The sequence below is a fragment of the Varanus komodoensis genome, unplaced genomic scaffold, assembly GCF_004798865.1.
Source record: "Varanus komodoensis strain SLA01 unplaced genomic scaffold, ASM479886v1 scaffold9, whole genome shotgun sequence".
Lineage (NCBI taxonomy): Eukaryota > Metazoa > Chordata > Lepidosauria > Squamata > Varanidae > Varanus > Varanus komodoensis.
This window is the reverse complement of record NW_025336598.1, coordinates 30,997,456-31,015,259: the sequence shown is the minus strand read 5'-3', so window position 1 is coordinate 31,015,259 and position 17,804 is coordinate 30,997,456. Positions and strand designations below refer to the sequence as shown.

Below are 17,804 nucleotides of genomic sequence, written 5' to 3'. Positions count from 1 at the left end.
TGAGCTGTGAGGAGTCTTGGGTAGGAGTAAGGCTAGCCATTGACTCTCAGCTGGGGAGCTCACCCGAAAACACTGAAAAGGAAGGAGGAAGGCTTCTTTCTCAATCTGTCATGGCATGCATGCAGAAGGCTATGTACCTTAAGTTAAAGAAAACTTTCTTGTCTTTTTTTAAACCCTAAGGAACTGGTGTCTTCTCTCTTCACTCTGCAGGGTACCCATACAAAGACTCATTTTCTAAGGGCCAAAACCAGCATTACTTTAAATTGTCTTTCTAAGCCTAGAGTAGGCACAGTGGAATGTCCCTTACCCCCACATGAGGTTCCCAATCTGGATTGGGCCTCCTGTACTAACTCTAAAGTAAAAGAGAAAAAGGCACAGCTGCTAAACACAGTTTTAAAGTACATAAGGTCTGTTTTGGCTCTGACTTACTCAGCCTACAAACACCTGTCACATCTCTGAATACTTCTGAATAGCTGGCTGCCCCCCTCCGTCTGTCAAGCCATTCTGGGAAACACCATAACAAAGAGTGGTTCTTAGGTGTGCCTTTGTCTTCCTTTGCACTGAAGATCTTTAGCATTCACAGGAGTCCCATGTACCAATACACATAAAGGACATTTTTTCATCTTTGTGGATGCTGAAAGACGATAGTGATAGAGAATAACAGTATATGTTCTTTTCCTTCAATTTGCCATCTTTTATTCTTCAGACCACTCAGCAAATAATTCTATATGGAAACCTGGAACTGGGTCCAGTTTTATTCATCCTTGGAAGGATGAATAAAACTGGACCTATTGAAGCCAATGGGAATTGCATCAGTCACAACAGACTTAATGGATCTACTCTAAGTATGTCTAAATCTGGATCCAGCTCTCAGAGTTCCTTTTACATGAATGGTATTTAGGAACCACCCACAAGTGCCCGCTCTACTTAAAATATTACAAGAGTAAATTCAGGTCTGAACAAATCCATATACTTGGATTCCATGTGTCCAAATTTGACATGGCGGTGGCTGATGTTTGCATGTAAATAACAGGCAAAGTGTTCAAAAGGAAGGAGGAGGAGTCCATTACCAAGTCCTTATTTTTTCCTGCAATAATCTCTGCCAATTTATGTTAAACCTGCAAATGTACTTCAGCCTTCTGCTTTTAGGAACTGAAAGACCCATGCAGTTCTGACCACTCTGTCCATGGCGTAATCCCACTTTTGCATCCAATGGACTTTGGACCCTCATGACTTCTCACAAAAGCATGAAAGGTGGCCTGTAGGGCCAGACATTTATAATAAGAGACTGCACATTGGCTAGTGCACCTGTCTGTCAACAACTCCAACTAGGCTGAAGAAGGATGTGCAAATATTATAAAGTCCAACTCATCTGAGCTCGATGAACTTCATGCCTGCTTCCAGTCCAGTGATTGGAAGTGGGCTGAGTTGCGTTTCTTTCCTGTGGATTTCTACCTCTAGAAACAGGCCACAGTTTCTACACATTTCAAACACTTGTGCAAACTGCAGTATTTTGTGCAAACTGGCACCTGACAAACATGTGGATCTACCACAATTTGCATAAAATCAGCCAAAGTGGGCAAGTCAGTCTCAAAAAGGCCTGTGGGGCTGGCACAATTTGAACAAATTTGCTTTTCATGTGCCAGTTTGCACAAATCAGGTCATTCCCCCTCCACATTTAGCCTTTTTTGATGCATATACAGCAGTCCATCCTAGAGACAGAAGTCCACAAACTGGTTCGATGTACATCATGGTGAGCCAGTGCCAGTGCAGGACTAGCGAACCAGAACCCAAGGGGCCTAACCACAAAATCCTGCTGGGATTTTTCATCCTTCTATTGGATTCCTCACACATCCCTAAGGGCGAATTAAGTGACACCATCAACTAGTATCTCACATGCCACATTGCCTCAGGCAAGCATTTTTGTCCTTTTCCACATGAAAGCCTTATGCCATCCTGAAAGGAGAGGGAGAGCTAGTCTGTGCATCCTGCAAGCTGTCCAGTGGAGCACAGCTGATCACTCACAGAGATAGCATAGCCAAAGGGAAAGGCATCACTCAACAGTACAGCAATACTCTGCAGACAGAAGACTCCAGGTTCACTACCTGGCAAATCCAGACAGAGCACGAGAAACTCCTGCCTGTCACCCCAGAGAGCCACTGCCAGTCTGTGCAGACAATACTGGGCTAGATGGACCAATGGTCAATATAAGGCCACTTCCTGAGTTCCTATATCCACCATCACTCATGTATAATGATTTGCCAGCTGCTTGACAGCCTCCCTATTTTTGAAGTCACAGGCAAGCAGAAAGAACAGGAGCTTTCTCAGCTTGCTGGTGAGATGCTCACAGAGCTGATGGCCTGTGGTTTGCTTGGCTGGTCACAAGTTATGCAAATCAGTAGTGGAGAATCTTAGGATAAGCAACAAGAAGCAGAAGGCTGTGCAGTGATCCACACAGGCTCCTGACTCATCACCTCCAATGTCCACTCTGAAAATAAAAATACAGGAAGATACACAGAGTCAGGGGGATGCAATGGGTCTGACATCATAGTCTGTCATCTCTAAATGATCATGACTTTTACTGACGGAATGCTGTGACAACCAGTTTCACGTAATATATATAACTAATGAATGACCAGTGCAATTCTGGAATCTTATGGACATTGCAAATCCGTCCCCAAATTAGCATTACAATCATCAATACCGCAGTTACTTAAGTAATTATTAATACTGGAAGGACTGTTATTTGTGGAACAGCTGTGTTCTTTCCTATTTGCAATTCATTTGTTTTCATAAAGCCATTTTTATTGGAAATACGTTAAGTTATATCAACGCTTTTACCTTGCTAAAATGTATGCAGGAGCAAAGCAAGCCTTGTGTTCAAGTACTCACATCGACAATAAGGAAATCCAGCCAGCACCAGGCGTTGGTGAAATACATCTGAAAGCCATAAGCCACCCACTTCAGAAGCATTTCCAGAATGAAGATGTACGTGAAGACCTTGTCAGCATATTCCAGCATGGTCTTGATAGCCTTGCGCTGCTCTATATATATGTCTTCAAAGGCCTGGGGTAAGAAAGAGTAGGGTGGAATTGTTGTCTTAGCATTCACAAAAGCGAGTCATATTTTAAAAATGCGGAGTGCTGTAAAGAAAAAAGTCTGTTCATTTTCTACTGGTATAGTACCAAAGAATTACTAACAGGGCAAACCGTTCTCATTTCATTCTTTTTCCTTTTCTTTCATTTCTTTTTTTTTTTTAGGGTGGGGGGGTGGTTACTTAAGTCAAATCCTGAGTTTATACACACACATACTATCCATGTGTGGCTATTTTTTAACAAATGCTTTCAAATCTGAAAATATACTACATCCTTGCCAGTATGCATGCTATAATGCCCATTTTAAAACCTTGCTGCTAAGCCTTTGAGGAAAATGTTAAATTCTATTTTTGCTCACCAGGGCACCACTGCTGAGGAGAATCATAAACACAATGAACGACTCAAACCAATTGTGTTCAACTATGCTGTAGCAGGTCTTCCTAAAATTCCACCAGATTTTTCCTTTGCCATCTTCTATACTCACTTGACAACATGGGAATTTCTTGACGCAGCCTGTGTTAGAGCAACATAAAACGTTAACTATTGGAATAAAATAAATTTGATCTTGGCTGTGTTTAAATCATCACTTTGTTCCTTACAGTTCAGGTAAGCACTATTTTGTCCTCACAATAACTCTTGTGAGGCAAGAAGATGGCTGCTCTTGTGCCTCAACTTTAATAGTCACATCCAGAATGCTAAGACAGCCAGTTAGGCTCTACTGGCAAATAAAGTGTGCCAAAGCCCACTTCTGATTAGCTGTGGAAAGCCAGTAGCAGCTGTGTGTCTTTTCTGCATTTCTTGCATGAGATAAAATGTATCCAGCAGCATGCATGCAATTTCCTGACCAGAAGTAGTGCATTCCTGCTCAAGCAATACATTTCAGTCAGGATCCAAAGAACTGGGCAATTAGTTCCACATTGGCAATGGGGCTTTGGGATGCTGTTTCTCAAACAGCGGCCCCAAATGCACAAAGCACACTGCTTCTGGACCTGAGGTGACTTTCAAAAGCAGGTGGCATGTGACAGAGAGGCTTTAAGTGGAGTGGGGAGTATAGTTAGTGTTTTTAAAAAACATTCCACTGGGCATGCCCAAAAGGACTTTAAGATTTTTATTCTCCTCCTGTGTGTCTCTGCCATGAGGATAAAAGTTATGGTTATGTGCTTCTTTCATCTACTAAGAGTTTGGTGTTGTCATTTTTTGATTCCTGAGAAGCAGTACTGGAGAATACTATTAGGTGCTAAAGAAAACTGGGAAGAAAGAAGTTGCTTTATTCTTTTCCTTCCTACTATTTATCACTCATCCCCTCTCTCAAGCTACTTTCTTTTAACTAGAACAATAGTTTTCTCTACAGAAAGAAACAGCTGGCCATGTGATGACAGCTTGCAAGTGGACAAACAGAAAAAGTGAACATCTGGCCTTAAATCTTCCATTCACCCACTTCTAAGACTGCATGTCAAGTTTTTATTTTTTCAAAGTCAGCAAATCCACATGTAGCATACAGTCTGGATATAAACTGGGTGTCTTTGTTTTGTTTTTGGACAGCTAAAAGCACACAATTACCTGATTCACAGAACATGACAACCTACCATGAGTAACCAGCCACATTTCAGGACAAGGCAAGACTGCATATTTTCGGTTAGTGCAGCTCTATCAAAAGGGAAAAAAAACCAGAAGGTGCTCCAAAAGGGGGTAGGGACAACATCTCCTACTTAGCAATGTAATCTTCTTGGTTTTTAGTATTGAAAAAGTATTTTTCAGTTTCTTCCAATGTTCCAGTGACTCTTCAGCCACTCCAGAAAGGGGAGATTAATTCACCCCTATTTTTGAAGTGTTTTCTGTTGTAATTTGGTTCCCTGAAAGTTCTAACCCTGCCCTGCTCCCATTTCACAGAAACAGACACAAATTTGATGCCTGGGAAGAAACTGGCAGGAAATTTAAGCCAGTTTTGTGTAAATACAAAAAAAAAAAGACTGTAAAAACTGAAAATATGAATTCTATGCAACTTTCAGGGACTTATTGGGGTTTTTCAAGGCTCCAAAGGAAAAGGAAATTGCAACAAATGAAAAGGGGTAAAAAAAATCCAAGCTGGGAGGAAGAGACAAGTTGGGTTCTGCCATAAAGGACTCTGAGATACTGACTGGAGATCTGAGGGGGATGGAGGTGGAGAACAGCCCTTGATGAGGCTGATCTTCCGTTGGGACCACCATCGGAACAAAACCAATGGAACAGCAATGTTCTAAAACGCTGGGGCAAACCCTTAATTTCTCAAGTATGGATTTTTCTCCCCCAGTTACCTTCTGTAAAACAGGCTTCAGGTTCAAGGGCCTCCTCAGGTTCAATCTCTGCCTGTTCACCCTCTCCAGGTGGGGCAATGTCAACTGTGCTGCCTTCTGATGAACTGGTTGCATTAAGCTTCTGAAAATAAATCCCACAGAAGTTTCCCCCCCATGTAAGTCTATGCCACACTCAAAAGGATAAACTGATGTAAGTCGGCACTGCTTAATTTTATATCAGTAACAGACAGGAGTATGTTGTTCAAGATGAATAAAAATATAGCATTCCAACTGCCACTGCATTTTGTTTATTCACAAGTCTTATAATACATACTGTCAATTTCTCCTCCTACTTCCTTGGAGAAGTGCAAATGAAATTGACAACATGTAGAGAGGATGAAACTGACAAGTAGATTTATAAGACAGGCAGATGGACATGTGTTCCTGTGCACTTGGGCAATGATGCCACCATTTAAAAAAAGTGATGGTACAATTTGTTGTGCAAATTTCAAGATTTCCCTACTTCTCAAATGGTAGAACCTGAATAAAATAGGCAAACTTTTCCCAAAATTGGTAAAACAAAATCTTCTACAGATCACCACTGCTAACCAGAATGGAAATGCTGAAGAATCTCATTGGACTTAAACGGAATTGAATTTCGAGGATGGCACATCCCTAAACTGGAAGCACCTGGCTCATGGCTAAAATCCTGTATTAATACTTAATTCAGCTTGAGTTGATCAAACTATATGGACTGCTTTTCAAAGCTGTTTTTGGTAGAGCTGTTTTTGAATGGAGGAAGAGGGTTAATATAGGTTGATTTTACACCATTTTTTTGTATTTTTTGCTCAATGCTTTTAGAATTATTGAGCCAAACCAATTGCCTACTTTATTCAAGAGATAAGCAAATGGACACTAGGAATCATGTTTTTCCATTCTAGAATCAATTTGATCTATCCAGTTATGATATATACACCACTATTTGTTTAAACTTACAAGTGCATATATGCAGTAGTCTGTGTGCATAAATAAACTGAGCTCTCAATTAGATTGACTACGATATATTTTATTAACACACTGAATCCAGACCACATGCTTAGAGTACACCAAGTGAAATTAGTGGGCAAGGAAATCATGACTACCTTAAATCCCACTGATTCTAAATAACTCTAGGGTAAGTATGCCTAATCCTAATTCCTCAACCCAGGATGTATAGTTTGTGCAATATAGAAATATGCAATAGCTTTACTTGATATTTTGCTGCTAGAAGTTCTAGGTAGTTTCAGTTTTATTAACTTGTTTTTTTATATTGCTGACCCAATCTATACTTTAATTTAACTTCTGCATGTAGGAGGGATTGACTTAGAACTCAGGGGAGTTCTCTTCCCTCCATCCTCAGATGGTGTTCAATGAAATTCATATCCTTTCACTAGTGAAATCCAGCAGCCACAGCCACTTTATTTCCTAAGAGATAGAAGAAAAAATACCTTGACTGCAAGCATATGGAACCTAGGTTACACAAGGAAGCAAGTCTTAATTTCTTTTTAGACTGTATTTCATAACCAATTAACATTTTTAAAGATTTTTCCCTTCCTGATACTGCAATTTTGAGCTGCTAGACCAGCTGAACAAAAGGAAAACCCTTCAGCACTTAGTGAGAAAACATTATATGATGCATTGAGCTGAGTAAGCTATAAGCAAAATGGCTTTGTGTATTATGTGTCTGATATTAGACCATTAAAGTCAATCAAAATTTAAATCATGGGCTTAGGGAGAAAACTACATGTAATGACTTGTTCTAAATGTAATGAGAAATTAGGGGTTCTTGATACATGACTAAGCTGTGGTGAGTCTCAGGCTCAGGCGGTCCTCCTTTCTTTATCCTGCTCTTTTGCACCAGTGAGTCAGAAGCTTTTACTTTCAGTTTTAAATGAGCCGCAGTTCACATTAACATCACAGCTCATGGTTTGTTTAAATATAGTTAGAGAGAAGAAGCCAAGATCAAACAAGGCTTTCAGATCCTGGTTTGTTCGGAAACAATAGTTGAAACAAAACACATTTCCCTGGGATTGCATATTGCAAAAGAAGATGGTTTGTTTGAAACTGAAAGTGAATACTTCTGATTTCTTCCTCTATGGAGCAAATTATGAGGATAGCCAAAGGGAAGTGCACAAACCTGGGCTTTGATGAAAGTTGTTCAGTGTAATAAGAAACCCGTGATTCCATGTTACGTTTGCAAGGGACCAATGGGAGCATTTCTATTGGCTCCTTAAACAGCAACAAAATCAGACCCAGTGTTTTAATGCCTCCGCCAATTCTAAACAAATATACAACTGTACCTTAAAAATCGAACTCTACATCATAATTATTAACAAAAATGAGAAAATGGTAGGGTCTACTCCACTGAAAAAACTGGCAGCTTGTCGTTATATGATTTGTACAGAAATGTTTACATAAGAAATGAACAGTTTGACAAAGGTTATCACACCATTTTTTTCTTAGAGACCATTGTGTACTCATAGGGAAGAAACATCTTATTATCTGCAAGGAACACACTGGAAAGCATTTGTAGATGATGCAGCATTCCCAAGGCCTGAATCAGCAAAACAACATGCTTGCCTGGAGCAGAAGCCTGTGCAATACTAGTGAAACTGCACCAAGAAAAGAAAAAGGAGTCCCAACTTCTTTTAAAAAATGATCTGGAAAAATATTTTGAATTAAAGACATTGGGTATTACATTGTTTCATCTAAATTGGCATAGCGAGCAGTAAGACAAGCACTTGAGCAGTCTCTTTAGGATATTAGTGCATCTCTTGATTTTTGCTCACATCATCATCATCATCCTCATCCTCATGAACACAAGCTTTGCCCAACAGCATGTTAATGGGGCCCATTTCCATTATTACAGCATTCACTTAAGGCCCAGTCTTGCTCTCATTTGATTTTGCTTCATGTTGTTTCAATGGGAGCAGGAGCAGGCCACTTATACAAATGTTAAAGCTTTACAAACTGCTTCATGATTCAGGTGACATTAAAATAAACAAAGGGATTCAGCCATTATAAATTATCGGGAATAAGTCAGCTTGAGATACTGTTTGAGCGCTCAAAATGCTTCATGGCTTAACTAACTCTCAGATAAGCAATTACCAATTACCTTCTCATTTCAGCCACATTGTTAATTTTAAAAAGGTTTTAACTATATATACAGAGTGAGGCAAGATGTTTCTTACTCTCCCCGTGGAAGTCTTTTCTAGATTTTCTGGACTAAATAGAGCATTTTTCAATTTTCAGCATTTATGTTTATATTTGTATTCCAACACTGAAAAAATAGGAGCTCTCAGTCACTGAACTTGCTCAAAATCCATAAGCTTTAAGCTAATACTGTAAACAAAATAGAGATAAACAATACAATACTTGCCTGCATGCCTTCCTTGAGTTTACCAGTTGTGCACTAACAGCTGCTCTAGCCACTGCATTCACTCTAGGCCATCTCCATGGTGAAATTCCCATACCCTTTACTGTATCTTACTTGCATGTATCAAACCCATCATGCAATTAGTTTCTCTACCCATGATCCACCTTAACGGTGGGCATTGGGAAGCAACAGCCAACTCACACGGTATGGGACATGGCCAGGGGATGTTAATGTTGCCATGGAGATGCAGATTCCTGTGGCAGATGAGACATCAGCAGAACACATTGATTCAAATGAAACAACAATCAACCATGGCCTGATTTACCCAGGGGGGTTGTTGCAATCCATCGGGGACCTGTGGGTGCCATTTTTGCACAAAGCCCGACGGCTCCAGACTTGCCATAGGATGTTGTGTCATGAGAACCCAGGAAGTAGGACTGAGTTTCAGGCAACCCTCAATTAACCCATGATGAATTTAATCATTTTATTTGGACTTTCAAAGTGGGCACCATCCACCCAGATTTTCAGATTGGATAGGAATAAAATATTTTTAAAACCCAAGTTTTGGATTTAGGTCTGCAACTCATTTATGAATAGCTGTGAATGTTTAGACTCATAACCAGTGGGGTTCTTATTTCCTCTTAATTCTCCTGTGCACTGCTAATTCCACTGCGTAAGTGGCCTCCACCACCTTAGTGCTTTGCAGGAGGAAATCCAAGCAAGTGGAAATGCTCATTTCTAGAAGGATACAGGTTGGCAGAGCTCAAATAAGGAGGTGTCACTGCCTACTTTCGGAAATGAGTGCTTCTGCTAGTTTGAGTGCTTCCTTCAAGAAGAGATACTCTCTCTTGCATAAGTGGTAGGTCCCACTTGAGCAATCAAATTGGTGGGATCCTTCCTTGAGCAACAGAAGCAGCAAGGCAGAAAGGAATCATCATAGGCCTAAGCATGCTATTGGATACTGCTCTCACATCTTCAGTGTTGACTTCTCCCTATTTCCCTACCATGGGCATTACCCAATTCTACTGCTGTGTCTCTGTTCTGCTGCATCCACAGGACCCACTGCTAGTGCAACAGGAAGCTAGTGGTTCCTGAATCAATCTTGGAAAGAAGAAACAACTTCCAGAAAGGAACAAGGCAGTGGAGCAGCCTTCTTTGAGCTCTGCTGACCTGCCTGTTCTGGAAAAAAAAAATCACTATTCATTTCTAGCAGTTTCAGGAACTGCAGGCTTCCTGTTACACCAATGGTGGGTCTCGGTAGCTTGCAGCCAACAGTAGATACTGTCCTATAGCCTTTAGGGAGTTATCCCTGGGGCTACTTGCCTAGCAAAGAGACAAGTGCCAGCTGTAAAACTGAACATCACACTGATATGTCTCCTTAGAAGTAAAAATATATGAAACAGACCAGTGAACATTACTCAGGCTGTTCCAGTATTATTCCTTTGGTTGAATGAAAATAAAAGTATTGGAAATGTTTATGGTAAGGTTGACGCAGTGCATTTATTAGAAATACCAGTTACTGATTGAAATTTGGAATTTTTTGCTATTCACCATTTGTAATAGGCATATCGGTGCCAAAATCAACGTACTTATCAGAAATAATTTCTTCTTTTCAGTTTGTCTCTGTCTTGCTCACTATTTGAGAAAATGTTTCATTTGAACTTATCAAAGAAGAATGCCTCTTTCCTTTTGCCTTAAACAAGTTCTAATGTATAATATGTCTTAACATCCAAAATACTTTGTCCTCAGACAAATATTGGAAGAATGGCATTGAGTTCAGAGAACCTTGCTGCAAGACAACACCTTGAAAAAACATTGAACAATACAAAAACGTATATGTAAACCAACAGATAAACTTAGGAAATTATTTAAATTTGAAATTATATTCCTTGAAAGTCCCACCCTCTGAAGAAGAGAATAGCATCAATCATAATAAGTGAAAGCCACATTTATAAGGGCTGAATCAAAAAGGGGTTGTTTTTATTGACTTTAAAAACGATGCATGCTCCCTTTTTTCCCCCTTGGCCTTTGAAGAATTCAACATTCTCATCAGTATATGATCCATCTTACAAAACCTATAGGTCATGCAGTAGCTGTTCAAAGGAGTTGATAATAAAATGTATCTAGGAGAGTCATTAGCAGAATCAAACTCTATGTTGGGGTTGCCAATCTTGCCTGACCATGCTGTGATGTGTGAGTCATACGACTCAGCAGAGAGCGGTTGTGCATGTCTGGACTATCTTGCAATGGACAGGGAAGGAAACAGCTCAGTCGCATGCAGGCCAGTCCATATTCACCAGAAAGTGATTATATACGTATAACTTGCTTAGGTAGCCTGTGTAAGAGTGGTGATACATCAAATCTACCTGGTTAAATAGCACCAGAGCTGCATTCTTGATTGCTCCAGCTTGATTTTACCCCTGTGAGAAGTAAGAATGGGAGGCAATGAAGTTCATGACACAGCACCTCCAGTCTTTCACATTTTGGAGACTGGCATTCAAACATGGTTTCAAACATTTCTTTTTCAGGAAAAAGAAGATACAATTACCAAAGTCGCTCCAGCTTGATACAAAGGAGATACATGCTGGTTTATTTCAGATTTCAGCTCACATCCCTAACCACCTTCTACAGGATCTATGTTTGCATAATCAGAATAACTGAAACTACCACAAACCAGGCTTAATGATCACTGGGTCTGTAACATGCAGCAACTTTTTGTCTTTATGTACTAACAACCTGATGCCACCATTTCTTTAGCTATGGTTAAGCAATCTGGAGGGGGTCCGGTGATGCCCTCTCTCTTTCCTTCTGAAGCATGAACTTGCGCATCCACAGCTGGCATTGCTGCAACCTGCCCACAAATTGGCAGGCAACACATTCTGATTGGTGCCCCCAAACCAAGTGCTGATACTGGACTTGCTTATCAACAGTGAGGCCAGAATTCACTACCTGGCTTTGTTCAGTGCCTCTCATGTCCCCCACCTGTGGCAACACCACCAGTGATGCTGACAGGAAGGGAACAGAGCCCCAGGCAAGGAAGGGAAGCCATGGCAGGCGAAAAGAGGGGGTGCATTACGGCTCTCTTGTTCAGAGCTCCCATAAACCTGGAGCCAGCCCTGTGTGAATTTAAGGTCCTCTATATGCATCTTTATTCAGAAGTAGGTCTTAGTGACTGAAATGGGTTTAACTCCCCAGTACACATGCACAGGATTTCAACTAGTTCGGTGGATTTCTTCATTCTAGAATATGAGAATAACTTGAATTTCAGGGGGCAAATGGAATACCCAGAGCCCTATTGCTCTGTTAGAGCAAGACTCACATCTCCAGAATGTCCCATACCAGACTTTCATGTTTACTCTCCTTTTAATCCCTGCAATGGGATTCTGAGCCATCAACATGTCCCCTTTATTAAGTGTTGGTTTTGAAACGGAAAGTCACTTTATGATCCTTGGTAAAGGAAATCTCTTCTACTAGTAATTCATTCGACAACAGACTAAACTAATTTGTTATTTAAAATAAAAGTCCTCAGAAATTAGGAGGTTCCTCTCTCCATCCAGTTTCTGCTGAGAAGCCTTTTACTAAACTGCATTTGTCACCACAGCCAACAAAGCTCCAAAAAAATTCTGATGAACCAAAGACATTAAGAAGAAAGTAGAAGTAGTTTATTTTTGGATGTAACTGAAACCTCTGTGGTTTCTTTTTTTGAGGAAAGGGCCTATTGTTTTTGTTTTGTTTTTTTCTTTTTAAGAAGGCAAAGTATTAATATATAAAACAATGGAAATACCTATACGCAATCCAGTTTGGATAAAAGGCTTCCTGCTATCTGTAGAGCATCAAGGCTTCCTGCTATCTGTAGAGCCTGTATTTTGCCCTGCTATCTGGGCAAAATAAAACAGCTCTGCAACATAAAAGGTTGTCCTCAGCTTGTACCCCTTTGTATGTGCAAATGAAACTAGAAAAAAGCAAATCTACAAATTCTTTTTTGCCCAAATAAGTAAAAAAACTAACCTTATACCCTGTTAATTTATCTATTACACAAAAATACTAAAGGTACCATCCTCTGCACATTTACCACAGAGTTAAGTCCCACAGAACACTGTATGACTCACTTCTTAATAAACATGCATAGCACTGCAACAAATGCTGATAGTTGGGTCCATGAAAGCTTATGCCATGGTATACAGGCTTGCCTTTAGGGTGCCAGTAGGCTCTTCATCGTTTCTGATGGACACTGCATTCCATGTTATCCCCTTACTCTTGCAAGATATGCACCTTGTTTGATTGTCTGGGTTTTTCTCTTGGCGCTCCAGATAGGCTTTTAAAAAATCTTAATTATCAGAACTCTAGGGAAGAGGGGAGAACAGGACACCCATCGACAGAAGGTATGACAGATGAGTATTTGGAGCTGTAGGGATAGAGATGTTCAACAGAGCAATCCTAGCCATGCTTACTCAGAAGAAAATTTCGAACTCAGAACACTGGTTAGGACTGCAACCTAAAAGCACAACATTAAGAGTCCCTGCTTCCCTAAAGCCAACTTGGTTATTCCCACACATAATTTTACAGCACAATGGCAAACTGGTAGTAGTTTTCATTTTCCAATAGCATTTTAGATTAAATACCTTTGCTCGGAAAGATATAGCTCTTCTGGTTAAAAATGATAAAAACAGAATTATCATAGCAGTGATTTAGAGAAAACCAGTTGCTGTCAGAGAGCTAAGCTACACATAAAGCTAAACTCCTTCCACCCAGTCCCAAGTATCCTGTCCCTGCAGCTACTTTTTGTCTATTAAAAACTTCATCCAACCTAAGGAGACACATGCAGAATCACATGTAGTTCAGCTCAAAAATGCACATGTAAAAGAAGGCAACAATTACTTCCATAAAAGAGAAAGATTGCCATTAGCTTTGGAAATAGTTATACTCAGATTTAGAAAAATTTGCAAGTTTGCCCATTTGCAAATTAAACATCCATTGGCAGATAAAATATTAAAGAGCAGAGAATCTGTTCTCAGACAGATACTAGAAGACAAGCACATTACCAAAATGGAAGTTTCACTATAGCATGGCGGTACAGACTGGTTGCATACTAACAAACTGGAAAGCCTTCAAGTACTTTTAAGTCTTCTCTACACCAGGTCTGTAACCCACCACTTTACTGCAAATTCTGCTTCTGGAAATGTCCCCCTTGCCCCCCCCCTCGAACCCATCCAATTAATATGATTGCCCTATGCTCTACTTTATTTATTATTATTATTTTATATACTACCCAATAGTTCCACTTCTCTCAGTGGTGACAGGAGATGGTGCTCGATTTATAAGGTTGTCAGGGGACAGTTCTCTATTTGAAGGTCCATCCATCCTAGCCACTTCCGCGTGGCTAGCTGGGGCACGCTGGGTGTGGTAGGTTTGCTTTCTGTCTAAACTTGCATAGGATTGCTTCTTAAATTATGCAGCATACAGATACAGGGAAACATGTATGATTCTTTTAGAAATGACTCCCTTTTAAAGCAATTGCAAAGTATTTGCAGAATATGAAAAGGTTCACCTGCATCTACAAAAAAAAGTAGTAAGGTTTGTTTAGACTCCATTCATATTCTCTATTCAGTAATATCACTTGCTGAGTTTATGATAACTGTAAGTCAGTCATTCCTTTGGCCATTCTGAAACATGACAAACCTTAAAAAAAGAAGTTGATGTCAAGATGTCCTACTCAATACAGTAATTTTTAAGCCATTCAAATAAATACCTGCCAGTAACTGTGTGTCACTGAACAACCAAGTATTTACTCACTCAGTAGTAAAATAAAAAGAAAAAAACATACAGAGCTTGCATAGGAGAAAGAGCTGATCCACCATAGGTTTTAGTCTATAACAGGAAAAATAAATATCTAAAATATTCTTTTAGCACTTTCCTAATAACGCTTATGAAAACCATGAATTTTCAAGGCAAGATATCTTCAGGACCTGAACAGACATCCTCCGGACATGAGTTTTCCTGAATTTTTGCACTGTCACACCATTTTCTCCCATAAAATATAAAATGTTTATCTTTTTGGAGTATTCATAGACGTAACTAAACAATACTAAAGATTCTGAATCCATTGGATTAAATCCAACCTAAGTCCTTAAAGTTCTACTTTAAGTTCCTTTCAATGAGTGGCTCTATCAAAGTAGGATTTATCCTGGATTTTATCCATTATGTTTCAGTATTTGAGCTTCCATATAGCTGGAAGAGTCGGATCCTGCCTCATCTTGGAAATTAAGCAAGGTTGGGCTTGGTTGAAATCTGGATGGGTGACTTAAAATGTTGTGAACCACTAGAGAGCTTCAGCTATGGGCAGTATAGAATGTAATGCATAATAATAATAATAAATTAACTAAAGTACATTCAGAAATATTCATTACAGCTTGGTTCCAAAATGCTTAATACTGTTCCAGTTTCTTAAGGAACTTTTTTGCTTTGTTTTCTTCAAGTTTATTTATTTATTTAGAGCATTTTTATGCTGTCCCCTTCACAAAAAGCCTCGGGGTGTCTTACAAAGCAAATAAACAAGTGTAGAATAAACCATTAAAAATTCGGATACATCTCGGCAGAACTATAAAAACCAATAAATAAAGACAACAATTAACAGTTAAAATATCGTTTAAATAAAAAGGTCTTGGCCTGGCGCTGAAAAACAAATAACGATGGCGCCAGGCGGACCTCTCTGGGGAGCGCATTCCATAGGTGGGGCGCCACCACAGAAGCTGTTGTTCCCTTCTAGCCTCCCTGCAAAAGCCTCCATGTACAAGCATCCTCTAGAGTAGCTCCCCTTGTATTGCATGGAACTGCTACTGGAAGAATATATCACGCTTGTGTATATACACATTTGTATATTTGAGGGAGCTAAGGGGACATCACTGGTCTCAACTCTTCCCCACCACTGAGTCTTTGCCTGAGCCACTCCATCCACCAGATGACGTGATCTCTTCTGCCACTGGGAAAAGCTGACAATCAGTTTCTAAGCCCTGCTGCCACAGCACAGCTGAGGGCAGGGGTGATTAGAAGACCTACATGTTATTTATTTATTTAACTTACATTCCTCATTCATTACCCCAAGGGCTCTCTAAGAAGATGACAATAGAATAATACATGTACCACAGAACATGGGAATACAGGATGCTGCCTTCTATCAAGCCAGAATACGGATCCACCTAGCAGAGCACTGTCTACACTGCCTGGCAGTCACTCTCCAGCGTTTCAGATGGGACCCTTTCCCAGACTTACCTGGAGATGCCAAGGACCAAACCTGGGAACTTTTCCATGCCAAGCAGGTGCTCTACTGCTGAGCTATGAACATCAGATTTTATTGCTCATAATCCCAAAAGTTATCACAGGGAAATTAAAAATGGCCAAGCTTACAATAATTAAAGGTACCAGTCATCACTAAGAGGGTTGCTGTAAAAACACCTACGTAATCTCCCAGTACATTTGAGTTACAGAACCACAACTAAGACAATTTCAATGTAATGATATATTTTTCATTTGTTTGCTGCTTACTTTATATAAGTGAACATAGCGTCACAGAGAGCCAATGTGGTACAGTGGTTAGAGTGTCAGACTGGGGAACTGGGAGATCCATGTTCTAGTTCCCACTCAGCCATGAATTTCCCTGTGTGAGTTTGGCCAATCACAAACGTATTCTCTGCCTAACCTACCTCACAGGGCTGTTGCTGTGAGGATAAAAATGGAGTGAAGGAGAACTATGTAAGCCACCTTGGGTTTCTCACAAGTGGAAAATAGTGGGATATAAATACAATGTTATAATAAATAATAAAGTCCTACCTCTTTGCTTTCTTCGAGGTCAGATTCACTGCTAAACTCTTCAGTGTTTATATTTTCAAAATCTGATTCTCCAACTGCGATTGGAACAGTCACAGTAAGGCCTGGATTATTTATAAATGACATGTAATCATTTTCATCAATAACGTATTTTTCCACACTGCTGCCTGTGCCTACACCACTTGTGGTTCCATTCCCATCTCTCAGATAATTAACATCTCTACTTATTTCAACCATAGTATGGTTGGAAATGTAGGCATCTTTCTTGTTGTTCAGTTCTTCAAGTGCTTTGACATCCTCCACAGCTTTGTGCCTTCTACCAAAGCTCTTTTGGACAACTTCTCTCAATTTTTTCTTAACAAAATCTATTCCCTTCTGAATTCTTGCCACCGCGATCTGCAGATTGTTCATTTCATTATCATCATCTGTAGCAGCAAGGTTATCTGAACTGAAGGAGCTCAGCAGCAAAGCTAGAAACAAATTCAATACCTAAAAGATGGGAAATAGAAGGGAAAAAATCATATGGGCTTCCTTTGCACAGAGAAGAAAGATTAATAAAAGAACTTTGCCATAACAGTCCAAACTGTGTAGTGACTGCCCTTTCCAGCTTAAGGTCCTCAGGAATTGTTGGCCAATATTCTTGCAATACCCTGACAGTGAAGCCAATGGTCAGGCATGTTGGGAGTTGCAGGCCATAGGCTGGGGAAGGCTGGGTTGGACCCTTAATCCAGCTTGTTTAGATTGCATATCAGATCTAGAGGGTATGAAGGAAGCTTTGGCCTACCTAACACAGCCACTTCTATTCTTCATTATTGCATGACCCAAGGATGCAGCAATATAGCTCTGCCTCTCATATATGTACAGTACATACTTAATTCTAAAGCACAATCCTGAGAGATTGTTTCTCAGTAGACAGGGGTTCCAACTGGAGCTCTCGGACTATGAATAACCAAGCGGGGCAGGAAGAGTGCAGGGAGGGAAAATGCCTCCTATCCTGTTACACTTTGGGCTAGTCAAGGCTCTGGGCTCATTTAGCTGGCCTATCTTACTGTGGGTGACAAAGAAACTGTAGAATCCTGCAGAGCTTGGCCTGCCATCCTTCTCCCTCTCTGCTTACTATCCTACCACCCCCTTTTCCCTCTCCCTGAGAATTTCCAGTGTTGCTGCTGTGATCTCAGAAGCACAGCCACAGCACTG

At 40.2% G+C, this 17,804-nt stretch overlaps 1 protein-coding gene across 11 annotated transcripts in view; it reads right to left on the bottom strand.

Annotated features, from left to right (window-relative positions):
• Window positions 1-17,804, bottom strand: part of LOC123017145 (sodium channel protein type 2 subunit alpha-like) — a 63,341-nt gene that overhangs the window by 13,663 nt on the left and 31,874 nt on the right. For all 11 annotated transcript variants that reach the window (XM_044418285.1, XM_044418287.1, XM_044418293.1 and 8 more), the window contains 4 exons: window positions 16,611-17,096; window positions 5,390-5,510; window positions 3,454-3,608; window positions 2,893-3,066 (listed from right to left, as the gene is read on the bottom strand). In XM_044418285.1, coding sequence (XP_044274220.1) covers window positions 2,893-3,066; window positions 3,454-3,608; window positions 5,390-5,510; window positions 16,611-17,096 — 936 coding nt within the window. The remainder of the gene's footprint in view (window positions 1-2,892; window positions 3,067-3,453; window positions 3,609-5,389; window positions 5,511-16,610; window positions 17,097-17,804) is intronic.